At 38.2% G+C, this 26,553-nt stretch overlaps 1 protein-coding gene across 7 annotated transcripts in view; it reads left to right on the top strand.

Annotated features, from left to right (window-relative positions):
• CACNB4 (calcium voltage-gated channel auxiliary subunit beta 4) overlaps positions 1–23,495 on the top strand; it is a 267,434-nt gene extending 243,939 nt beyond the window's left edge. For 6 of the 7 annotated variants that reach the window (XM_003793021.2, XM_003793022.2, XM_003793023.2 and 3 more), the window contains 4 exons: positions 1,544–1,695; positions 3,820–3,915; positions 13,575–13,760; positions 16,881–23,495. In XM_003793021.2, coding sequence (XP_003793069.1) covers positions 1,544–1,695; positions 3,820–3,915; positions 13,575–13,760; positions 16,881–17,141 — 695 coding nt within the window. In that variant the 3' untranslated portion in view covers positions 17,142–23,495. The remainder of the gene's footprint in view (positions 1–1,543; positions 1,696–3,819; positions 3,916–13,574; positions 13,761–16,880) is intronic. The other variant, XM_003793024.2, reaches the window with a different exon arrangement.
• Positions 23,496–26,553: the final 3,058 nt, after the last annotated feature.

Raw genomic sequence — 26,553 nt, 5'->3', positions numbered from 1 at the left:
ATTGACTTTATTTTCCAAGCATCCTTCCAAAGAAAAAGTTTTTTAACTGTGTCTAACATGTAATGAAAAAAGAACAAATATGTTTGTTATTACTAACAAATGGAATTTGGCAAACAAGCCTTCTTGTCCAGTTTCTCTACACTGATATCCTGAAAGCTGCTCACCTTTCTAAGCAACTTTACATCTTTCTGGCCATTGGTATTAGACAACATGAGAAGTGATGGATATGTGCTCTTCACATTTATACTTTTTAATACAGATTATGCCTTAAATCTCAACGATTCTGTGGGAAATAAGAATTTTATGCTATTTTGCAAAGCCCAAGAAAATAGTGTTACACGGTTGACTTGAGTATTCATGGTCCTACACACCCCGTCATTCCTTTCGGTTTAAAGAAGGGGAAAGTTTTTGGTGGATCACATGAACTTGAATTCATACTGGATAAGCAGAGCAAATCACAGACCCTCTACAATGCGGGTATCTAAGGCAATATTTCCTTTTTCCTGGGCCATCTTTATAATAATTTCAAGCAGGTAGCTTTGTCTACTCTGTGTGCTTTGGACCAAATCACATTGTTAGGTCACACCTATAACCCCAAAATAAAAATAAGTAAAAAACAAAACAAAATGAAACAGAATCATCTTTCTTAAAAATTAAATATTCTATTTCAAACTGTGGGCCTTACCCAATAAATTAGGTGATTTATAAAATATATATAAATTTATTTTTGCATTTCTGAAAGCCACATTATGTTTTGATAATCTGTTTTCCTTAAAAAAAGAAAAATAGCTGGATTGCTTCTCACATTTAATAGAAGTAGATTTTTCATTTGATCAGACTCAAATGCACAGGGTTGGGGACCTGGCTATTATATCGAGCCAAATAGAGATGCATTGCAGCATTTTAATATAATTGGCCTTAGTTTTGTTTTCTTTAAATACCAAAGAAATTATGCATATGCTTTAGAACAACTCCACTGGCTTTAATACTTAAATTCAACCAGACTTAGTAATATGTTAATCATAAGAGTAGACCAGAAGTACAGAAATATGCATGTGAATCAAAACTGGTGATTTGTGAAAGTTTTTTTTTAAATATATCCTCAAAATATTACTATATAACTTGACAGAAATATATCGGTATAATTTATTTGCCATGGGATTTTGCTTTGCACATGTGTTTGTTGTTTCCTAAATGTGGTTTCAGCTTCTTTAGCTAAAATGAAAGTTCCTTAGAACAAAGCGATAATCAAAAACATCACACAAGAATCACCATACCTATATAAATAGATAAGTATGAGGTTGAGTGTAAGAAGCAAATCAAGAGAGGCAGCTCAGTTTTTTTCTCGAACTGCTTTGATGCAAAAGTCAACCCATCACTATATTTAGAAAATACCTTAAATTAAGACAGGACTTTGAAAATGTATGATGTTTTGTTTTGCAGTGTAGAGCAGAAAAACATATCTGGAAGCATATTATTTCTTTTAAATTTAAGAACTAATTAATAAGAATAACCAAGACTTACCTCTTATTTCTCTTTTCAGCTGAAGTACAAAGTGAAATTGAAAGAATCTTTGAGTTGGCAAGATCTTTGCAACTGGTTGTTCTTGATGCAGACACCATCAATCACCCAGCACAGCTGATCAAGACTTCCTTAGCACCAATCATTGTTCATGTAAAAGTCTCATCTCCGAAGGTAAGTAGCTCATGTCTGTCTTCAGGATTGGAAGCACGTTTCTTTGGAAATATTCTTTGCTCTGTGGTTTTTTGTTAGTGGTTAAGAGAACATCTTGTTGAGACTTTGTCAGTGTACACAACTAAAAATTTTCACAGTTTACAGATTCTAGGAATGTTGAGACAGCAAATAAGGAATATATAATAGTCTGTTCCTTCAAGAAGCTTATTATCCATCGTGATTCCCACACCATACAGAGATTTTCAAGTGTATAACAGAAACAAAAAATTCAAGAAAGCGGAGGAAAAGTTAACTATGACTGTTCATAGACTATAGATGCCATTGATGTATTTCTTAGATAATATCGATTCTTGTGTCACCTGTGTTCTCTTCTTAGTTGAGAGGGTACATAATTCAAGAAAGGTATCTAGGCTTGGCACCTGTGGCTCAGGCGGCTAAGGCGCCAGCCACATACACCTGAGCTGGAGGGTTCAAATCCAGCCCGTTTCTATCAAACAACAATGACGGCTGATACCAAAAAAACAAAACAAAAAAAACACCTCACTGTATAAACAGCTCTTATGGAAATGTCACAGATCCTGACATTTGTGCTTAGGTTAGGTTTTTTTGGGGAATGTAGTTTATTCCATGATTAAGTATGATGGAAAATTTGGCATGTATTTTTATGTAATCGGGGGAGACAAAAATGAAACAGCTTCAAATAGTTTCTTTTGACTTGGGTGTTCTTTCATTTTTAAAATGTGATGCTGTTCTTCAAAGCTAATATGAAATAGATACCCTTGGGTGGTCCTAGGGTAATAATCAGTTTCTTTTCAGTGATTATTAGACTGTAAGTGCTTACATGCAACTTCTCCTGTCATGGGGGAGGATGTCTGAAGAAGCTATGTCCTTCTCCAAACCTTCTGAGATCCTTGGCCTTCCATCTCTTCAGTTTGGACTTGGGCTTGGGAATCCTGAACAAACCAGGGCCGTTTGGGAATCATAGCATGGGTTGAAATGATGTAGACCACCTGGTGGTCTCTTGGACACAGAGCTACTGGAGATTCAAGCACCTTTTCCAGTAGTGGAGGAGAGGTTGGCTCCTCTCAGTTCTTATGATATGGTAGTGTCCTTAAGTGCAAGAACAGGGCCTCTCACAGGCCTATGTGTTGGGTGCTATAGATCCTCATAGATTAGTACTGTTTTGGGAGGTGGGGAGGGCCAAGGAAGATGGGAGCATATGGTTCAAATGCAATTACAGCAGTGGCCAAAAAATAGATATATCACTGGTTTATACATGATATACATACAGTTTTCATGTAGCAATGTATCAGTACAAATATTTTGCCTAGGTTTCCAATCATTAAATAGCCTGATTAATACTAAACTGGAATGGGTCATTGGTTATCAGTGAGAAAAAGAACCAAGTATGTGCATGATTCTGATGTTTATCTGACATGGAGATAGTAAACCAACACATTATCCAACTAAATAATACGAAAATATTACTCAACATAAATGACTTGGTATGGCTGAGCATGGTGGCTCACACCTGTAATCCTAATCTGGAAGGATCACTTGGGCCTAGGAGTTTGAGACCAGCCTGGGCAATGTAGCAAGACATTTCAAAACATCTTTACAAAATATTAAGAAATTACAGACCTGTGATGGGGCAGGTCTGTAATCCCAGTTACTCAGGAGACTGAGCAGGAGAATTGCTTGAGCCCAGGAGTTTGAGGTTGCAGTGAGCTGTGATGACACCACTGCACTCCACTCTTGGCGACAGAGTGAGACCTTGTCCCCACAAAAATAAATTAATAAAAATAAAAATAACCTAATAAAGACCAGTTCTTCTGTTTTTGCAAAACTTTCTTTGAAATCTCTTAGAGTAAAATCTGGGGTAGAAACTCAGGACACCACTGGGACTTTACACAGAGCTAGAATAGGATGAGCACATCCACTCCGCCGTAACCGAAAGCCAGTGCCTGTGGAGGGTGTCATTGCAGGCTTATGAGTATGATTCTTGACATTGTATTTCTTCTCTACCATTACTCAGGGCTACACAGCCCGTCAAAAAGATTCGGGTTTATTTGGTTTTCTTTTAACTCATTGATAATACCTCAGTTTCGTGTTTTCTTCTGTCAGGTTTTACAGCGGTTGATTAAATCTAGAGGCAAATCCCAAAGTAAACACTTGAACGTTCAACTGGTGGCAGCTGATAAACTTGCACAATGCCCCCCAGTAAGTATCACCATTTTTCTCCTAACCATTCTTGGGCGTTAGAAGAGGGTGAGGGTTTTCTTTTTTCATATCAGCTTTGTCATTTTTATTCTCAAATGAGGATGATGATGGTATGTTTTCACAAATCTAAAGGATTTCTTGGCACAAAGTGCTTCTGTTATTTTGGTTGTACTCAGGCATCCAGAATTGGATGGGGATGGCCTCCTTACGCTACCTTGATTACCTTGCAAACACTCAACAAACCGCTTAGCATCTGGCCTCCCGTCATGTGGATACTCTCAAGAAAAAAGAACAAAACGGAACCTACCAATTTGACTTCAGCTTTTCTGCCAGAAAGTTCTGCCAGGCATGAAAGATGATGATGCTAAAGGTTAAGAATTGATTAGAACTGGAGGAGGCTCGGCGCCTATAGCTCAACCGGCTAAGGCGCCAGCCACGTACACCTTAGGTGGCGGGTTTGAATCCCCAGCCCGGACCCGCCAAACAACAATGACGGCTGCAACCAAAAAATAGCCGGGCGTTGTGGTGGGCACCTGTGGTCCCAGCTACTTGGGAGGCTGAGGCAGGAGACTTGCTTGAGCCCAGGAGTTGGAGGTTGCTGTGAGCTGTAATGCCACGGCACTCTACCCAGGGGCACAGCTTGAGGCTCTGTCTCAAAAAAAAAAAAAAAAAAAGAACTGGAGGAGCCTTGTGGTCACAGCAGATGACAGGTTCAGGGTTGAGTGGGATGAGAAACTAAATGATAACCATTCTTCTCCAAGGGCCATTGCCAGAACACTGCTGCTGGGTTGGAAGGCCAGCAGTGGCACGGTGAGATTAGGAAGGGGCCTGCTGTCATGTGGCCCTAGGCCTCCAGGGTCAGTCTGTCTCCACGGGCTCTGCTGACTTGCTGCTTCTGTGTCTGTGATTCTCGAAAGGAAATAATTGTCTTTCTTACTCACTTGAATTATTGGACTGTTTCATATACCTGTGTAGGATTGTTTATCCTCTGTAGAAGCATAAAATTCTATTTGGATGTTTAGAGAGCAATGCAGCACAGCTGTTAAAAGCACAAACTCTGGGGCCAGAGGCCTGGGCTTAAATCCACACTAACTCATTAGTTAATTATGGGCAAGTGCCTGCTTTATGGGATTGATGTTCAGTTTCAATGAGTAATATGTGCTAAAACTCTTAGAACAGTGCCTGACACATAAGAGGCACAGTCTAAGTAATGCTGTTCTAATTGCCAGATGCACTTTGCACTAGGCAATGTCTGGTCTTTTAGACTCCATAAGAACCTATGCCTCTCTGCTTCACAGTTCTATCTCAGTTCCCTATCCGGTAGACACATAATAAATAGTTTTTGAATGAGTACATGTGTAGAAGGATATATAGACAATAACAGAATGCATCCTTTTATTAGATGCCTACCATGGGCCAGCCAGTATGCTAGATGCTTCACTTAGCTTATCTCTAATCTTCACAGTTCATAGTTGAGGCAGCTGAAAACAAGGAATTATTAAATGACTTTCTCAAGGTTACATTCAAATTAGGATTGGATCTAGATATATTTTGCTTTGGAGCAAAATAGATCTTCCCCTCCTAACCCCATCTCCCATTACACACACACACACACCCCTTGTTACCTACCCTGCAGATCATCTGGATAGCTTGGACCTTGGCCATTTATGCAGTGGAAGGTATGATGAAAGCACTGAACAGATATAGAAAGATGGAATACCCAGGCCCTAACCCAACACTTCACAGTTGAAGGAAGTTAATCTTATTGTAAAGCTACCAAAAATCAGGAAGTATGCTGTTACTTCCAATTTTTAGAACAATATCGTAAGGTAGTTCTATCAGTTTGGGCTTCTGGGAAGCAGATACCTAAATGGAATTAGAGTACAGGAAATTTATTGGAGAAGACGTCATCTTTTTATAAGAATGAACTTATTAACATTTATTCCCAATAATTACCAGAGACAATACTTTCATCCTATTAAAACTGAGGCATTTTAGCTGCTGAGAGGGCTGATCATTGAGTGGTTGTGCATATGCTAGAACTTGTTGCGTCTGAAATAGCTGGGCCTTGCACAATGGCACACACCTGTAGTCCCAGCTACTCAGGAGGCTAACGTAGGAGGTCTGCTTGAGGCCAAGAGAGCCCAAGAGTTACCAGCCTGGGCAACATAATGAGACCTTATCTAAAAAAAAAAAATGCTGTTTGAAGTAGCTGGAAGTGAGAAAAGATATGTCAGACCTAAATGCAAATATTACTGTGAGCTACCTTAGGACTTGCCCCAGGTCAGGGATTTCAAAGGGCCCCATAGCTGGAAAGACAGCCTTGCCCTATCCTTACCTCAGCAGGATAAACACTTTCTTGTTTTATATAATTGGTCAGAAAACCTGAAATTTTCAAAAGGCAGTCTGGCTAGGTAAGCTTACTTTGTACTTAACATTTTCTGTGCACTGTTTATTAAAGGTGTCCACTTGCTATTGCATGCATAGCATTTGTAATGCTAAGAAGAAATCATACATTCCATTTTGGCACATGTGGAGCAATCTTTAGATTATAAAACCCAGTAGTGATTTTAAAATGTGTCTGCATTTGTCCCTGCTTTACTTCAAGACCATAATTATAACTGTCATCCAAAGATTGGTGATCACTGTGTCATTTTAATTCCTTTAGGAGAATTTGCAACTTGCTTAATTGGCCACTGGATCTGTAGTCTGAAAAGTCAGCAAATTACACTGGCAGAGTCTCGCATTACTCAGAAATTAAAGGCAACAGTTTCTGGAAAGGGAAGTCTAAAAGAGCAGTGAAAATAGTTAACTCTTTGTAGCCAGAAGGATGAATCCCAGATTCAGGGATTATGAGAGCAAAAAGGGACGTTAAAGAGCACCCAACAGAGTATGTTGTTTACAACATAGGTTCCTGGTGATGTCAACAGGTGTTATGGGGAAAGAACTCTGATACCAAAAACGTTTAAGAAAACACTTCTGTAAGCAAAGGTAGTCTGGTTCCTTTACTGCAGAACCCCGAATATGCTAATGTGCTATTTTCTGTCTCCAGTAGGACATGCAGTATGCAGTGTTTCCCCTAAATTGTGACTACAAAGTGTCCCAGGGGTCTAATGTTTCATGGAACACTCCTAGGGAAAGACTGATCCAGTCTAATCTCCTCATTTTACAAATGAGGAAACTGAGACCAAGGAAGATGAACTTAATTTCCAAAGGACGTATGCCTTGGCCAAAGTCAGCATAAGACCTCTGCCTCCTAGTCTAGTAAGATTTTAGATAGTGAATGGCAACAAGTCAGTTATTTATATATTCTCCTTGCAAGAGAATCATGGGTTTCATAGGTAAGGCTTTTTCTAGGAGAGAGGTCAGTAAATTTTTTTTAAAGGGCAAGATAAGAAATATTCTAGGCCTCGCGGTCATATGGTCTCCTTTGCAAAATGATTCAACTCTGCTTTTGTAGCAAGCAAGCAGCCTGAGACAATGTTAAAATAAATGAGAGTAGCTATGTTTCCATCTGGCTCTGTAGAAGCAGGAGGCAAGATGACTTAGCAGACTCAAGTTGCCACCTAGGACAGCGTTGTGGCCCTCTGTTACTGGGCCGTAAACTATCCCCGTAGTGACTTTGGTGACACAACAGCCACTTGGTGGTATTCAGCTAGTGGCTAATCTGGTCCCCTAGCAGGGATGATTGAAAGACTAGGTTTTAACCAGCTCCCCTCCCTCCCTGAGTAGTTTGAGGTCTTTCCATGGGCTCACTCCAGCAGGATACAGAGTTCTCTTATGGCAGCTCCCAGGCTCCCAGAGCAAGGATTTTAATCTCTTAAGACCTGGGCTTACTTGCCAGCAGAGCATCACGTCCACAGCATTCTGCTGATCAAAATAGCCACCAAGGCCCTCCAGATTCAGGGAGATGAGACATAGTCCTCCATCTCTATGCGGAGAATGTCAAGAATTTCTGGCCATTTCCATCTGCCACAGACAGAAAGATGAGCTGGGAGATGGGCTACTGGATAGTTCTACTCTGGAGGAGGGAGGATTTTCCTCTCATCACTCAGTCCAGATTCATAGAAAAAAACAGATTCAAGCAGAAGGAGGGCTTGTGAGACTAGGACCTATAAGCCCATCTCATTTTTTTTTTATATGACCAGCTTAAGTTTTGTATTTCCAGTATATACGTTCTGATTTTAAATATCATTTTGCTTCTGCCAGGGGTTGGTACCCTTTTCCTCTTCGGAGGAATTGAAAACAGGACATTTTAAGAAGGCCAAGTTCAAATTGCCCTAGTACTATGGTAATAAGAGCTACATAATGCATGGTGAGAAAAGCAGAGAGACAGACGACTGAATACATAAATGAAATGTAATCCTTTAATCCTACTTGCTTACAGTCTGGCTCGTGTTACCAAGAACTGACCCTGTTGTGGCTCTTTGAGCTGTGTAATGTTTTGTGTGTGTAAAATGACATTGATCGCTCTCTCTGTACGGGGAACCTCATCTCCTCGGCAGAATCTTACAGACCTCTAACATTACAGTAACTATAGTAGTTCTCTTCTCTACATTATTTTCCATTGCTGAATAGACATAGATTTATTCCATTAAACACAAGAACTCTGAAGGGAATGGTAGTGCTCAGCGTCCTTGATCCGTAGTGCTCTCACAGTAGTAATTTTCCACTGACCTTTTCCATTAATTTTATTTAAATTATTTAGAATCATGTGGAATTACCCATCTATTTAAAGTGCCCTCCACAGAGTACATTCATTATTCACCACCCCTGACTGTCCACAGTTTAATTCCTAACATTGCTTTTGCAAAAGGGAGTAATCGATTTCTGACATTTCCTTCATGCAAGAAGGCAACATGGATCCGGTTTCTCTCAGTACAAAGAGAACTACACCTTTTCCAGGGATTTTTCTTACCCCGCTTGGACATAGAGAGTCTGGGAGAGTATATTCCTACCAGTGCTATGATTTCACACATCAGATTCATGTGAACTTAACAACAATCCTGAATGCCTTTTCTCCAGACACTAACGTTGTTGGATGTTGCTGTAATCTTTGAAGAATAAGAAAGGACAGGAGGGAGGGAGGGGTGTTGGAGGAAATATGTTTAGGTCCACAATGAATGTCACAGATTGTTAAGAGAGAGGAGCTAAAAGGGATCAAAATTGCTATAATCTTTGTATTATGTTACCTCACCAATTTGGTGAGTTTTGATTTGGCTTTCCTGTTTAGCTCAGTAAAGTGGAAACGACTTGAGTCTAACTACCAGAGCCCCATAATATTTGTGGCTTTTCCTTTAGCCATGGAAGACCTCTTGGAGCTTATTTTAAAAAAATCTTTTAGGCTCAGCGCCTGTAGCACAGTGGTTATGGCGCCAGCCACATGCACCAAGGGTGGCGGGATCAAACCTGGCCCTGGCCAGCTAAACAGCAATGATAACTGCAACAAAAAATAGCCAGGTGTTCTGGCAGGTGCCTGTAGTCCCAGCTACTTGGGAGGCTGAGGCAAGAGAATTGGTAAAGCCCAAGAGTTTGAGGTTGCTGTGAGCTGTGACGCCACGGCACTCTATCCATGGTGACATAGTGAGACTCTGTCTTGGAAAAAAAAAATCTTTTAGTGTCTAATTTCCTCTCACTAGTGAGTGAACTGCTCAGGACCTCAAACATTTTAATAACATGAAGTTTTGATATGAGAGAAGTATCAGTTGGTTTTTTTATAATGGGCATTACATGCTTGTGCCTTTCAGCCATTTTGTGTTAATACAATGTCAGTTTCAGAGTCTCACTAGCAAAGACATGAAAGTATGCCCACCTCCATTGAGTATTTCTTTTTTCCACTTAGAAATAGGAAAGGTGCCCCACATGAGGTTTTCTCTGTATACAACCAAAAAGTGTCAAGGAGTCTACACACCATGGGAGCACTTGCGTATATTTAATCCCATGTCTAGCTAATAGTCTGTAATGAAGCACTTTAAAAGTTAAACTGCAAAATTAGCTTCTGAGTTTCATAAACTTTTTTATTAAAAAATACTCAGTTGCAGTTTCCCTAAGCTAAAACGTATTAGACAATATACACTAGTTTTAATGAGATTTCCCCCTCTATGCTAGAAAGCACATATTTCACAGTCATTAAGGAAGACTCACCCAGTCTCTCTCTCTATTTTTCCTCCCAAAATAATTTAAAAGAAGTAAATGGAACTTGCTCTACTCCCTGGAGGTTACAACCTGAAAAGCCCAATCTTCTTTAAAAACTAGGGTGACCATTCATCCAATTTGTTGATCCCTGGCAAGCCAGGATGGTTGGCCCCCCTAAATCAGGTGGCTTCCCGGGAAAGATTGTCCTAGCTTACTCTGTGAATGGAGAACCAGAAAGATGGTTCAATACTTATATATATATTTTTAAAGACCTTGCCGATTTCTTCATTTCCATTATTCAGCTTCAGCCTTTCTTTCCTCCCTCCCATTTTGCTCCTTGGAGCTAGAGGCATATTTTTCCCTCTTGGCTATCTCCAAAGCTTCAGTTTCTAATTTTCTGGAAAGAGCTTATTTATTTGGAAAAGGAGGCAATGAGGCCTGAAGTTTTGATGGTTTGTTTTCGCTGCTCTGTCCGCTGCTTATTTCCTGTGGCAGCCACACCACTCTGCCCACCTCAGCTGAATGAAATATCCCGTCACGGAACGTCAGAGGTGTTCACTGTGGCAGTGCTTTGAAAATAGCTCAACATTATCCTTATTTGGGGCTGTCACCAAGTGTCTATCAGTGGGCAATGTTCCCTGCTGAGGCTAATGTTGATCAGACAGCTCTCTGCACCTCCAGGCAGGAGTCCCCACATATTTATTACCTAAGAACGAGTTGGCTAGACTTGAACTTTTAAATGTATGAGAAATAGGCAAAACTGGTTTGCATAATTCATTGGGTTGCTTCTCTTTGAATTTCTTACATAATTAAAAACTATTTTTCCCCCTTATACTGACTTCTTTGCATTCTGATCTTCTCAGCTGTGTTGTTTCCTAAACAGTTAAAAGGAAAAATTGTCACAGATACACAGGCTGTGAAACTCTATCTAGTTGAAAATAAGCCACATATGTCAGGATTCATTCAGAAGCCAGAATTTGCTTTTTGAAAGTCTAAAAGCAGTTTCAAAGCGTCTTCCACCGTCTTTGGGCAGTACAAAAGCTAGTTTCCTGGCAATGATTGAGACTTCAGCAAACACCATGTGCTGATATAGACGAATTCTATTCACTGGCAAAGAGAAGTACTTTCTTAGAATTACATGCAATTGAATGTATATTTAACTGTGTCTGTGGCAATGACAATGTACTGTGTACAATGAGCCCAGTAGAGAGGAGCCTCATTCAAATAGCCTTCTGCAGTGGGAGCTGCTTACCTGGGTTTTCCCTTTTTGGGTGCTGCCGTCCTGGCTGCAATCATCAGGACCCACCCAGTCCAGGCATCCCTGGGAAGTTCAACTTGGGACTTTATGAAAGAAAGGCAGTGTTTGTTGAGACTAACCAAACCCATATTATAGAATGAGACCTGTGTAATCACATTTTACAGTTCACGCAAAGCAAGTGATATAAGTAATCGACTCCAGATCACATAGGATCTGGACTTTGTGGGGAAACTCGAGGCTGGCGCGCTGAGATAGTGTGTGGCTCTGGAGCTGTCCCGTCTCCTCCTCTTTCTTCCTGTGCAGTCCAAGTTGGTGCCTGCTTTTAGCGGTGTAGCTGCTCTTGACCCCCCCCAAGTCAGCCCCAAATGCCACTGTTGAGATCACAGCATTGTGGACAATCCTCAGGTTATTTTTTTGTGACTGTTGGAAGTTTACATTACTTTTGATTGCAAGAGACAGGAAATGCCCTCCTTACATTAGTGGAAAAGAGAGTTTATTGAAAGGATCTGTGTTGACATCCCCTCTACGGGCCAGCTGCTTCTCTGTCTCTTACCCGCCATATAGTCTCTTTCTTCCATTGTCTTTCCTTTTCTTTTCCTGTTTTATTCTCTTCCCCCTACAGATAAATTCTTTGACTTACTCATAATTCCCCTTCCTCATAAGTTCAACTTCACATATTTCCCCAACACTCCTTCTAAATCCAGAACTGTTAGTGGCAGCTCAGTCTTTTTATTGCTCTGAATTAAAGTTGCAGCATGACATAGAGTGTTATGGATACTAATCCTCATCTCTCCCACCAGACGGTATGCTTCTTGACCATAAGCTGCCATCTATTTTCTTTGCCACTGTACATCCATCGTGTGTAGCATAAATGGGTACTGAAAAAATTTTATGAATGGATAAACAAACAAAACATCTGAAATCTGCTCACAACTGTTCTTGGTCGGGGGTAGGTTTTTTTACATGAGCTGAACTGGCTGAGTCTTCCCTCGGACTGAAGTCATCCCATTCTTTTCCTAGTCCTGCTCTAAAGACCTTCAAATGGCTTTCCAATATAGAGTCAGATTTTTCAGTAAAGATTGATACGATGAAACATTTAAATAGTAAATGTTGGGGGAGAGATTGTTTCCATGGTGACTTCTGCTTCAAGGAGCTTTTGTTCTAAGCCCGGAAGAGAATGAGTCAGCTGAGACACCATCAACTCCATGTCATCCAGTTGCCATTAACCTAAATCCAGCCAGTGATATCAAAGCTGATGGCAGTAACCCCGTATTTGATTCATTATTTTGATAAAATGAGTTCATAAAAGCAGGTGGATGGTGGTGGCGTGGTGGGAGAGGGGAAGTATTTCGGTACTCCTATTCAAAGTTGGATCGTGCTAACACTTAATCTTGCGGAATGGCTTTTCTCTTTGTGAGGTGCCAAAGTTTTCTGACTGCCCTTCCAAAGAGTCTATGTCTCGGGTATATCCTGTGTTCCCAGCCACAGTGTAGTAACAGAGGGGCCACTCTGCTCCTTTGGGAAGAAAGAACTCCCTGGTAACAGGCCAGAGGTTGAACAATGCTCTTACTGACAGAGGCATGGACAGCAGTTATTTCTTGTGTGACTCCTCACCTTCCCCACTTCTACACTCCTTGTTCTTTTTTAACCATTTCTTTCACAAAATGATCTTGGTAACAAATCATTGGGGTATGGTTTTCTGGTATTAATGCTAAACTTCCCTTACTGTTCTATCATTAGAGAGAGATAAAATCGTTTTCACAAACATTCTGAAAATTACCTAAGTAAATTATTCCTAAGTAAGTTATTCCTTTCAACCTTAGGAGATGAAATGTTTATTCCAATGACATGGTTGTTGCCCAAAATATTTTTAGAACTATTTTTTCAGTACCATTAACTTGCTTTCCTCATATTTGGAAGAGAATTGAATTCAACTCTATAAGAATATATGGGTAACTGTGTGACTACATACAGGCTTTCACTTTTTTTACCTTTAACACTTTTATACTTACATCATCATTCTTCTTTCTAAATAATGACAGATCCAAATATTTAATAAGCATGCTTGTTTTTATGTTGATGTCCACATCTGTATATGGATAACTGAACAACTCCTCACTTGATTCTAACTTTAGAAACTGCCAATAGAGCCCCTCAAATTTGATATTAGCTACTAGATGTTAAACATACTGCCCAAAGTGAGATTTGGGGTCTCATTACCTAAAATCTAAAGGGGAGATAAATTGGATTTTCTTGTCCTCTGCAGGAAATGTTTGATGTCATATTGGATGAAAACCAGCTGGAGGACGCATGTGAGCATCTGGGAGAGTACCTAGAAGCGTACTGGCGTGCCACCCACACGACCAGCAGCACCCCCATGACCCCACTGCTGGGAAGGAATTTAGGTTCCACGGCACTCTCTCCATACCCCACGGCCATTTCTGGGTTACAGGTATTATCACTTCCTCACTCCTGTTTTTACAACCTTACCTCTAAGATTCCATAGGGCAGCAGTCCCCAGCTTTTTGGCATCAGGGACCCGTTTCATGAAAAACACTTTTTCTACAGACAGGGCAGTGGGGAGGAGAGTCTGACAGGAGGTGGAGCCCAGACGGTCATGCGACAGATGGGGAGCGGCTGTAAATACAGATGAAGCCTCACTTCTCACCTGCCACTCACCTCCTGGTGTGCAGCCTGATTCCTAACAGGCCACAGACAGCACCGGTCTGCAGCCTGGGGGTTGGGGACCAGAGCTGTAGGGAACTTGGTTAGGATGAAGAAGCAAGTTGTCCTTAATCTGAAGAGGGAACCATATATGTGGATTATATTAAAAAATCTAAATTGTTACCTAAACATGCTCTGTCCTAGAGAAAGCCATGCAGAATGACCCTCCCCTGAGAACTTTGGGCTCTGTAAATCTGTGTTGAAACCCTGCCAGGAAACTCCTGACCATTACTTGTTAAGAGCACTTCTTAAGGATTGTGCAGTAGTGAAACTGTCAGGCACCATGGCTTAGCTATATGAGATATTTGGGGCCAGATAGGTTGCTGGGCCTATCCTCTACCTTGTATAAGACTGTGTGGACCTCAGTAGAGCTCCTCTGTTGGGAAACGGTGGCAGATTCCTGAGTTTTCTTGGGGGCTGTCCAGGAGCCCACTTTGTAAGTGGCTATGGCAAGTGTTCTTTAGGGAGGCTTCTGATATAGGACCAGAAGGTTCTTCTGCTGTTCTGGTGCTACACTCAGAGCTACATGTAGGGAGCCAGACACCTTATGGTACAAGATGAATGTTGTCTTTCTACATTTATTGTTATTTGCCGCTTATCAAGCAGCTACTGAAGTGTAGTGGCAACCACCAGTGCATTGAGGAACACGGTTGGACCTTCTTGTATCATGACAGTTTTGTTCTGATGGGTTATAATGGTAGTCATAATTATAAATCATACGGAGTTAACTCTGAGATAAATGGCACTCTCTGAAATGCTCTTTTAACTGTATTACTCTTGCTACAAAATTGTGTCGTCATAAGCAGAAAAACTGCTTTTGAGTCTGGAAATGAATATGAAAAGTATACTATTGTAATGTACAGTATATATGTATTTCAAGCCTTGTTTCACTTCCCGTGAGTTGATTTGAGTGTGGCATTTCCATTGAGTGGTCTGGATTGGCTCTGAATTGTACATTGTGGGATGAGACATGGATGCATGAAGCAATAACTTTCTGTAATGTAGGCAGAAATGAAATGTTGCACTTTGGTTATGAATACAGCACTCTTGACTCATCATCTCTGAGACATCTACCTGGAGTGGTTCTCCTGGTTTCCTTGATGACTTAATATGTTGCCCTTTATCCTGTGGCCTATTTCTACCAGTAACTATCAGCACTTAATTATTAGACACCTGCCTGAGGTTCAGGACACATCTGTGACCTTTTGAATGAATTTCCTTTTGTATGAAATTGATTGCACTTCACAGAAGATGTGTGGGAGCCCATGGTTTCATCAGGATACTACTTCTTAACTGAAGTGACCTAATTAAACTGGTAGACTCAGGTAGATAAATAATTGCCCACACTAAAGAAAAATGTTGAATAACATTCTGAGCCATCACATAAGTGTCTTACATTAATTTCAGCTGAGCGTAGTGGCTCACACCTGTAATCCTAGCTCTCTGGGTGGCCAAGACAGGTGGATTACCTGAGCTAGTTCTAGACTAGCCTGAGCAAGAGCGAGACCTCATCTCTAAAAATAGATGGGTGCTGTGGTGGGTGCCTATAGTCCCAGCTACTCAGAAGGCTGAGTCAAGATAATTGCTTGAGCCCAAGAGTTTGAGGTTCCTAAGAGCTATGATGCCACAGGACTCTACTGAGAACAACAAAGAGAGACCATATCAAAAAACAAACACTCTCTCTCTCTCTCTCTCTCTATATATATATATATATTTCATCTGTGTGATGACTCATACTTACACTCCCAGCTACTTGGGAAGCTGACACAGGAGGATCACTTAAGCCCACAAATTTGAAGTTGCTGTGAGCTACCTATGATCATGTCACTGCACATTCCTCCTGGGCAACAGAGCAAGACCCTGTATCTTAAGGAAGGAAAAAAAAAAAGCCAGGTGGTGGCTCATGCCTGTAATCCTAGCACTCTGGGAGTGGATAGCTTGAGCTTGGGAGTCAGCCTGAGCAAGAGTAAATCCAATCTCTACTAAAAATAGAAAAACTGGCCTGACATTGTGGCAGGTACCTATAGTCCCAGCTACTTGGGAGGCCAAGGCCAGAGGATCACTTGAGCCCAGGAGTTTGAGTTTGCTGTGAGCTATGGATAACATGGCATGCTACCCAGGGCATCAGAGTGAGATTGTGTCTCAAAGAAAAAAAACATTAATTTCAATTAATGCTATTTGAGATTATTTTTGTAGGACTTTTCAGTTGAGAAAGCGAGATTTATAAATGCATCAATTAGGCAATCTAGACTAGTCAATGGAAAAAGTCTTAAATTTGTGTAGGATGCAAAAACAAATGCATTGTTTTGCGTACAGCACAGTGATAATTTCATTAAAATATTTTAAAAGGTATAAGATGAGGTATATAAATATTTTTAAAAGGTATTTTATAAGGTCAAGGTGAGGTGTGTTATTTTAGGAGGGGCAAGATTTTATCAGTTCAAGAGAGAAATAAAATAATAGAAACAAAATTATAATAGAATAAGAAAATAACATTCTGAATATTATTTCCCAATAATAAAATAGTCCTCATTTTTACAATAGAAATAGAATTATTAGGACTTCCTAAATATATTGTTCCATTTTACAGTTAAATCTCAATAGGAAGCATAGCCATGCAATACTGTGTAATTAAATTCATAAATTATCAACACTCGGGCATCTTTGCATGTTGTGTCCCAAACAAATAAGAGCAGATATTTTGAGCAGACCTTTGTGCATGAAAATGTTTTATTGAGTCAGATGTTTAGCATCTTACTGTACAGATCCTATTATGTTACGTACTTTGTACATGTTTAGATGAATAAAACTGCTGTTATTTAATCGATGAACCATCTGATGTTTCCAGAGTCAGCGAATGCGGCATAGCAACCACTCCACAGAGAACTCTCCAATTGAAAGACGGAGTCTCATGACCTCGGATGAAAATTATCACAATGAAAGGGCTCGGAAGAGTAGGAACCGCTTGTCTTCCAGTTCTCAGCATAGCCGAGATCATTACCCTCTTGTGGAAGAAGATTACCCTGACTCATACCAGGACACTTACAAACCCCATAGGAACCGAGGCTCACCTGGGGGATATAGCCATGACTCCCGACATAGGCTCTGAGTCTGCTGAAACACAAAATACTCATCTGTTGACAATTTGCCATAGCACTGCTAGGATAAACTAACCATCTTAACTTGGCAAGCACAGCACAGTATTCACTGTGTTTATGGGCTGCTGTCATTTGATGCTAAGTAAGGGGCAAAAAAAAAAAAAAAATGTACATTATGCCCTTGAATCTAGATGGATATTAGATGCCCAATCATATAGATATTTTTAAGTGCAACATTTCCATGATAACAGTACCTTTTGTTTTCTTCATAGATTTAGACACATCAATTTGTAATTTAGGGTACTTATCAAGGCACATATAAAATAATTTCCCATGATGGAAATTCCAAATGACCAGTTCCAGTTGGAACCAATTTATAAACCAATTCCTGTTGGAATTTGGGTGAATTGACTAGAAAGTCTACTTGAGCATGTTGCAATCCATTGAAAAATCTGGAAAAAAGAAAACCTAATCAGTAAGAAAATCAAAATACCAGCTATGATATTTATTTGCTGGAAGCTAAATTTACACTAAAAGTTGGAATGTATTAACATTTTAATATATGTTAATGTTTCCAGAATGATTTTTCAAACTCACCAAATATACGTGCCAAAACAAAAACAACTCAGAACTCTTAATGCAGAAATTATACAGTCTCCTCAGATTTTAATACTTTTATTTCTTTTTTGGCACAGATGTTGTATTCAAGGTGTTTTCCTTTTTGTTTAGTAAGTACTGTTAGCTTGTTTGAAGTTGGCGAAAAAAGAAAAAACCCTCAAAAAATTTTCAGCAGTGAGAGAGTGTGAAAGGAGAAGCCCAAAGACAGCTGGTTACATGAAACAGAAAATGGGGTGTTGTTCCCTTTTTAACCAATCTGAGCACAACTACATGTATCCAGGAATGTGAAGTTAGACAGTAAGGATGTCATAACCCTCTGATGCAAAGCTAAACATCTCCAGATGGGAAATCATCTGTCCCACTTAATATAAACTCGGGGCCGGGATTTCCTGCCAGCAGGATTATCTTTCCATTGCTTCCCTCAGTCTTCGTCTTTGAATCTCTGACTATGATACCTTTTCACCAAATTTTTGTTTTACATGGACACATTCAACTTTGATACTGAATTGAAGGCAGTGTTTTTGCAAAATGGCTAATTGAAAAAAGTTACAACAAATGATGAATTTAAAAGCTTGCAGTAAAAAACCAACTCATCAATTCAGAAAATATTTGTTCACTAAAATTATAGCAGTTTAAATGCTGAGAACTATGAAGAATTTGGAGATGGAACTTTCTTACTTTTAATGCACAATCTTCTTTACCTTTTAAATCTCTCCAATTTTTCCTATGGCTATAATTATGGGATTGGTGACCTATATTATTAAGGAAGTCTTAGATTCGCTGTCATCCAAGAAATTATTGAAATTGGCCCTTTTATACAATACACAGATGTCTTTATAAAATGACTCTTATTTCTAAAAGTCCACAATGCATGCATTTTCTATAATCCCAATAGGACCAGGCGTAAAAGTCCTTTTTTACTCTACATGTCATGAAGCCTATTTTTGAAAAAAATAACAATTAATTTTATATTATCTTATTTTTTCCCCAAGCCTTTCAATATTTAGACTGTCAAAGCATGCACCAGTTCCATAACTTTACTGACCATGAAGTAAGTTTCATATTTTTGATTAGTTATACATATCTCGAACCCCATTATAACCTCACTGCCTGCCCGTCCTTTCTGTTCGTGTGCGTGCCCTTTTATGAACCTGTTTAGCTGATAATGAGGATACCTATAATTCTGCAAGTCTTTTCAGACATTTGATACAATTAACAAATATGGGCTAAGTAAAATTTAAAAGTTAACATGAGTTTCTTTTGTCATCTAGTGAAGCTTATAAAACTTTCAGTTAAGATCTTGAAAAGAGTTGTATCCATTAGGCACTTTAATAAACATATAACCTGCCATTACTGAATACTTTGTTAGGACACAAAAGAGCATTTTCCAGCAAAAAAAAAAAAAAAGATATATATATATATTTATTACATGTACAGCATATATTTGCATGAGAAAGAAAACATTAGCCAAAACATTTTTCTATATGCTTTACTGGTTTCTTGTTTGTGTGCATTAAAGTATTTAATTGCAAAGAATGCACCCCAGGTGTATAAATTTAGACTAGACTGCTGTTCAGCTTTTTCTGTAGTAGCTTTAGTAATCTGGTCATTTAACTACTTTAAGATATTTACATTTTATGGCAGGTAGCTGTGACAGCATTGACATATATTTCCTAGTCATCGAGATTACCATCTTTCCTTCAACTTCCTAAAAATCACTTGTTTTTAAAGGCCTCTCAAAGCCTTGTTCCTAGTCATCCGTGTCATGCTGATAAAGAGAGGGGCTCATTCAATATCTGTGCACAAAACAAATCTATCACTTACCATCAAACGTCCATACGTGTTTTGCTTTGCATTCTTACTCAAAAGCTAATAATCTTAGAAAGGGTATAATGTATATTTTCTTGATGGACATGTTTAAAATTTTACTTTAATTTGGCATATTCTTTCCCCTTCCTTCTGTAATAAGTTTACCTTCTTCAAATGAATAAGAGATATATTTATCTTACTTTTTTTTTTAAAGCCTTAGAGTTTATTGTATAAATGATAACTTAAAATCCAGATATATACTAAAGAAAAGTTTTATTTTTGCCAAGCACACCATGCACCTTTGGAAAATACTTATTCCTCAAGTACTTTGTTTTTGATTAATTTTATTTAAAGACAGCAAATGATTACAAGCAGGAAAAACAAGTCTTACACTTTTTTAAAGGCTGTTTTTTAACTTATGGTGAAAACCACATATTAGAATTCTGTAATTTCAGTCACAGACTTGTAACAATGAACATAGACTCATGTGACAGTGTAGGCTCATGTGATAATGTGGAAATGTAGTCCTGGACAAAAGGGAATGCAATTTGTCAATCCTGATGCTAATTCTCAAGTCTATAATGTGACTCCACTATTCTAATATTATCAGCAATGTTATCTTGTTTACTCTAATATTTAAAGCAACACTTAGAAACGTTTATAAATGACTGATGATTCTCTCTTACCTTTATATAGTTCTATCAGAAAGAAAGTTGAAATTGTTAGCAATTTAGACTGATGATCTTTCCTAATAAGAGAATCCTAATTTTGTGACTACATAAGTCATTGCATTTAGTCCTTAATGCAACAGATTTTTAAAATGTGAAACAAATTCTGAGACAATTACTTGTTCCCTTGAAGTAATTTATTTGCTTTAATTATTGTTGTTGTTTGTAAAATGTATTTTTGGAATGTTAACCTCTTTTCATACCTGCATACTTGAACTTGTCTTTTGTGTGGGGGCCTTAAAATTCATAATAGAAAATGGGGGCAATGAAAGGGAGTGAGAAAAGGGAGTTATGCTGAAAGATGGTTTGCAAATTTAAACTCTTGAAATGAACATATCACGAAATGTAGTTGAGACCCAAGATGTCAGTGAAGAATGTTTCTTGGCAACCTTAATTTGCATGCTAATATATTTTCTTAGTTAAACAGTTTTATTTTGGTATTTGCTAAAAAATAAAACAATGTAATACCACTATAGAAATTATCCTATGTATTGATATTTCTACTACCTCTTCTCTAGAGAAGACAGTTTGTCTTTAAAGGGAAAAACTCTTGTAATAAGTAGTGATCAAATTATTACTATATGGCTAACCTGCTGCAAAGCTTAATGCATAAAATATTAAAATATGCCTTCCCTTTAGATTTTAAACTGATTCCAAAATGCTCTTGGCACCCTTTCATTTCTTCCATGGTAGTGAAGTTTTCTTTGACTGGTTTACAGTTCATCATGAGGCAGAGTTAATTCAACAAATAAGTCATCATTGGCAACAGAACTGCAAGGAAATTGCTTTCATGTTCAACTTGTTAGAATATCTAGTTCTAAGTCTAAAAGAGAGCGGGTCCAGAGGCTTGATGTTTAAGTGCAACTGGTTTTCAAATTCAGATTTCGTTGATCCCTTACTTCTGTGTTCACCCAGAGCCTGGCTTAGCCATTTACTGGGTAAGGACATGTGTCATCTTGAAGGACTCCCATGTAATTGGAACAAACTTCGTATCAATGTTTCAAATAAATGCTTATGTATCCCCTTTTCCTTTTCTATTTCTGCCTTTGTCTTTTATGACAATGTTGCATGTTGGTTTTTTAAAAATTATATAAAACTCATCCTTGAATGACTATGAAATGGAAGTTTTATAGGAAATTATATAATAAAATCTCTTTTGTCAGTTCCTCATACCTTTAAATACTGTCAATCCTATAACTGTTACTAAGCTACTTATTCAAGGTATGTCTATGGAGCAGAGAACAGTCCTCTTCTTTTAAATGATAATCATGATCAGACCAGTCAAGTTAATACAACAACTGTTAGATACTAAGGACAACTTTTTTCTTGTTGACTTTAGCGGTCCAGTTAGTCAAAATACTAAAATTGGTTTCTATGGGCAAAGAGCTGCATTCAAAAATTACTTTTTAAATATTTCTTCTTTTACTAGAATAGTTTTTCTCTAATGAAATACATCCTCCAATAGCAACTATCTCTGTCTACTCGTAGATGATTTGATCCCACATGCCTTAGTTGAGGCATATTATGGGAAAGACTAGAAAGTATCTCCTCTAACCAAGGGCTGTAATTCCTACTTGCCATGAAAAACACAAATAAGAGTGAATCACAATTGATGGCGGGAAGCTTTTTGTTGTTGTTGTTTATTTTGATGTGTGAAAAATATTTATGGAAAGACGGTAGAAAATATTCCTAATGAATTTGGAGTGGTTTGGGGAATTTGCTGATAGTTCCTCATTTGAAAATCATAAGGAGTTAAAGGGAGAACTGTCTAAGAACCAGAAGTGGCTGGCCTCTAGCTTTTCAATACTTTCTAAGTGTTCTTCGTTAGGTTTTGAACACTTAGATTCTCAACAAATGGCTATGTCTGTGTTTGTGTAGGGCCCACTCCTGCCCTACTTGCATGCCACTTTCACACACTTTTAACTGAAATCAGTGTGAATCCTGTACGCGTAAGGGATGTATTAAAGATGCGGGATCATTAACGCTATATTGTTGCATACTATTTTTCATATGCCTTACAATATTTTCTGGGACATTATTAAAATGAAAGCATTTTATTGCCAAAATAAATCTATGTTGTTACTTCTAAGCTGCATTAGCAGTAGAAAAATAAATAATGTAGCAAAAACATATATTGTACAGTATGAAATTATAAAATATATATATATATTTTGCCAATAATATGAAAATAGATTGAGGAGAAAGAAGCACATTTGTTATAGCACAAACTTAACAACAAAATCCACTGTTAAATTTGGCAGTCATATTTTTTAAAAGTATATAGATTTAGTTCTAAGTTTTATCAGACTTATCTCATCTATCTTTTTAACCTGCTGCTTGATACTTTTCCAGCAATTATTTCATAGCCTTGCAATCTGTGGATGTAGTTTCTTTTATTTTATTCCCTTCCATAAAATTTAGGAAATTTTATTTTGTGATAAGACTCATACTGTGTTTTTTGTTCTTATTTCTTCTCCTTCAGTGGCAACTACAAAAAAAAGTCACAGCAAGGGAGCTCATAGGGCTCTTCTGAATTTTGGACATGCTTGAAAATTTTTATACTTTTCACAGCCTCAAGTCAGAATGATCAATAACAATGTCCCAGCAAAAGAATATTGGTTAGGGATCCTTTCATTTGTTTTGTACTGAATACTATTTTGAAACATAAGTTAATGCCATTAGCTGTGTTTTTGAAGGGATGGCGGGAGGGAATAAAAGACAGGTAAATGTATTAATGTAATAAAACGTACTAAAAATAAATATGGCAAAATGATGTAAAAAGATTTTCCCTATTATTCTGAGGGCTGTTGATATCCCAGGCTATTGCTCTATCTCCAGCGACAAAATGGAATAAAAATTGCCTTTGTCAAATGATTTTTCCTTTCTTTAAATTTTAGTTATTTATTTTGATAAATTATCCCCTTTTATTTTTCTTATATAGATATGTGTAGCATTCTACAGGCATGCTGGGTAAAATATACTATGCAAATGTGTACAGTGTTGCATGTTTTGTTCTCCCTCTGCTTCAGTGGCTTTAAAGGAAAAAAAATGTGATGTTATTTTTGTGAACAAAAACATTTAACAAAGAAAATGCAGAGTGCATGCATAGAGTATCCTAATTTCTATGGATTTGTTTTATGGAATTTAAATGTGTACAAAACAACTGCATTAATTTTTTTCTTTTATATAATAAATGCAAAAACACTGAAACCAGCGTAATAGCTCTCCTTTATCTTATTCTAGAAATATATTGATGAAATATTGGAAATCTATACGTATAGTCCTATACCTTTTACAGGAAGAAAAGTCTAAGCATTTACCCTCAAAAAACCCTTCAATTAAATAACTATTTTCTGAATCCTCTACTAGGTCCTATGTACACACACAGCATGTGAAATTAAGTAGGGTACATGTGTGAAATGGGATTGAATATAGAAAAATATACTAGGTGAACCTTATTATTCACAAGACACCCCTAAATGATTAATGTAGCAGCTATCAGAAGTTTCCAAAGTTATCCTGTATTTATAAGAATGCCCTTATTAGGGCAGCACCTGTGGCTTAGTAAGTAGGGTTCTGGCCCCATATACTGAGGGTGGCAGTTTCGAACCCAGCCCCCAGCCAAACTGCAACAACAACAAAAAAAAATAGCCGGGCCTCCTGGCGGGTGCCTATAGTCCCAGATGCTTGGGAGGCTGAGGCAAGAGAATTGCCTAAGCCCAAAAGCTGGAAGTTGCTGTGAGCTGTGACGCCACAGCACTCTACCGAGGGCCACAAAGTGAGACTCTGTCTCTAAAAAAAAAAGAATTCCCTTATTAAGGTGTACAGCCTCTGACTTCACATTTCATATACTCAGGGTCAGCTGTGTGTGCTCTGATTTTATTGGAATTTGACTTTTATCTCATTGCACTGTGTTAGAAGTACAAAAGAAATATGTACTGTGTAGATTATCACTGCATTAGAATTATACAGTAATTTCTTACAGCCTTGTTCACAAATATTTTCACATTTCATTTAGCTATCTGACCATCTGGAATGTAGGCAGGGTGTGGATTATTAGATCTGATTACACATGAGGAAACCGAAGGTCATGGAAATGCCCCTTTAAAGTTATTTTATTTAAAAATACATACTGGTATGTTAAATGCTTTTAAGGTAGGTGCAATGCCTGGGATATAATAAATGTTGACTGAATGAACAATACCTCAACTATTGCAGAGGTATTATAAAGCTGTCCTAACAATCTAAAATTCTGATCTGGAAGAATTACAGTAGCTCACTATCATCATAGCAACTAGCCATATGCCTGAAGCTAGCTTTCTTGTCATCAGCACATTCCCACGAATAAAATGGACTGGGCTTAGAAATATCTTATTTGTACTTTCATACAACATGCAAATTAGCATAGTGGACAATACCCCTGTCTGGTAAAGCCTTAATCCAGCAATAATGAGCTATGAATTTGGTGCAATCACTTAACTTCCCCATTCCTGGATGTTTCTGTAGAGTGATTTATCTTTTAGTACTTGATCATATTTTCCTGTTTTCTTGTAGTGTCTAGTAATTTTTTATTGGATTTAAGACAATGTAAATTTTACATTGTTAACTTTATCTGATATTTCTTTAAAGAATGTTAGACCTCTTTGCCAGGTAAATTTGGATTAATTTGGCCCTTCAAGGTTTGTTTTTAAGCTCTTGTAAGACTGGTCTAGAGCAGGACTTCCTCTTGGGGTAATTCAGCTCCTTTTCCAAGGTCTTTGAGGGTGTCTACCAAATGTCCTATATATTCAGTAAGTTCTCTTCACTCTGGCTAAAGGCAAATCAAATGATTCCTGGCCCTTCGTAAGCTCTGGAATTACTTGCTTTGCAGCTCCCTGGTACTTGTTTTTTCCTTAGAAATTGTTATTGGCCAGCCCCCCAGGGTTTCATACTATATAAGGACAGATTGGCATGCCAGCCAAAGACTCAGTCCCCTGCAAAGCAGGTTTCTAGAGCTTTTCTCTGCATAGCTCTCTCAGTTACTCTGCTTCACAAATTCTAGCTGTCTTAATTTCTGGAAATGCTGTCTGTCTTCAGTTCTAGGTGTCTGCCAAATTCTTATTTGGGTTCCCATTCCCTCAGTAGTTGGCTGGGAGTTGCCTCCAGGTAGAAAGTCTCAGCACTGGTAAGACTCATCTTGTTTGTTACTGTTTGGTAAAGAACCACAATCCTGTGTCGTGTTTTCCAATATCTGAGAACAGTTGTTTCCTAAATTTCATTGTTTTCTATTTGTTAATGGTGGGAGGGTGAATCCAGACCATCTTACTCTCTCTTGCTCGGAAGTGGAAGTCTATCCCATGACGTTTTGTGCATCACTTAAAGATAGATAAATTAGTCGTAAAAGGTTTCAGAAGCAGTCTGTCTTACAAATAGCTTCACACCACTCAGTAAAGTTTCCCAATGACTTCTATAGCAGTTCCAAATTTGTATTTCACTTACAGATCGTATAAGTAGGCAAGGTTGTATTAGGTTAATTCGCTTTTTTCTTTTTTTTTGAGAGAGAGAGATACACTTGGAAAATAATCTTGGAGACCATCTCCTTGAGGTAGGTTGTAAAATATGAAGTCCCAAGTTCACAAGTTAAGATGGATGTGACATGCATTTCATAAATTGACAGAAATGTGTAGGAGTTTGCAATGTCTTAGAGCTGCCAAAGCATTACCTGCAGTGTGTGATAATGTAAATATTAAAGTTAATAATGCAAATTGGTTGTGAAAACAACATTGTTTTTCTAAACAGCCTATGGAGCACTTTATTAAGTAAATCCAGAGATAAGAATCCAAAAATTGATATAGATTACTGATTTTCTTTCTGTCCATGGATGTTTCCTCTAAACTTTGACTTTTAACCACAAGTCCAAAGGAAGTTAGAGAAATTACTTTTCTGTGTAGGTGTACTGAGATAGGATAGTCATAGCGTATGGCCAGAAGCAAGAAAGGAGTGGTTGATTGTTAAGTTTTATTAATTTCATTCAGCTGTTGGGAGAAGGGGGTCCAAAGCAGTTCAAAATAGTTTATAAAACTCCCCTACTTTTTTTTTCTTTCTCTTTCTTTTTACCAACGTTAAGGAGAATGGAAAGGGGACTTTAGCGGCCACTAACATTTTTTGAAATGAGGAGCGACTTGATCAAAATAGTTGCTTTGGGCAAGATTGACCCGACAGTCTAAAGAGATCAGATACTGTACAAAAACATCTTTCGGACGACTGAGTGCCTAAGTAAGGCCACTCA

The sequence above is a fragment of the Otolemur garnettii genome, unplaced genomic scaffold (genome assembly GCF_000181295.1).
Source record: "Otolemur garnettii isolate 467f Iridium unplaced genomic scaffold, OtoGar3 scaffold00064, whole genome shotgun sequence".
In the NCBI taxonomy this organism is placed as follows: domain Eukaryota; kingdom Metazoa; phylum Chordata; class Mammalia; order Primates; family Galagidae; genus Otolemur; species Otolemur garnettii.
The sequence above is the reverse complement of the archived record's forward strand: the minus strand, read 5'-3'. Positions and strand labels throughout refer to the sequence as shown.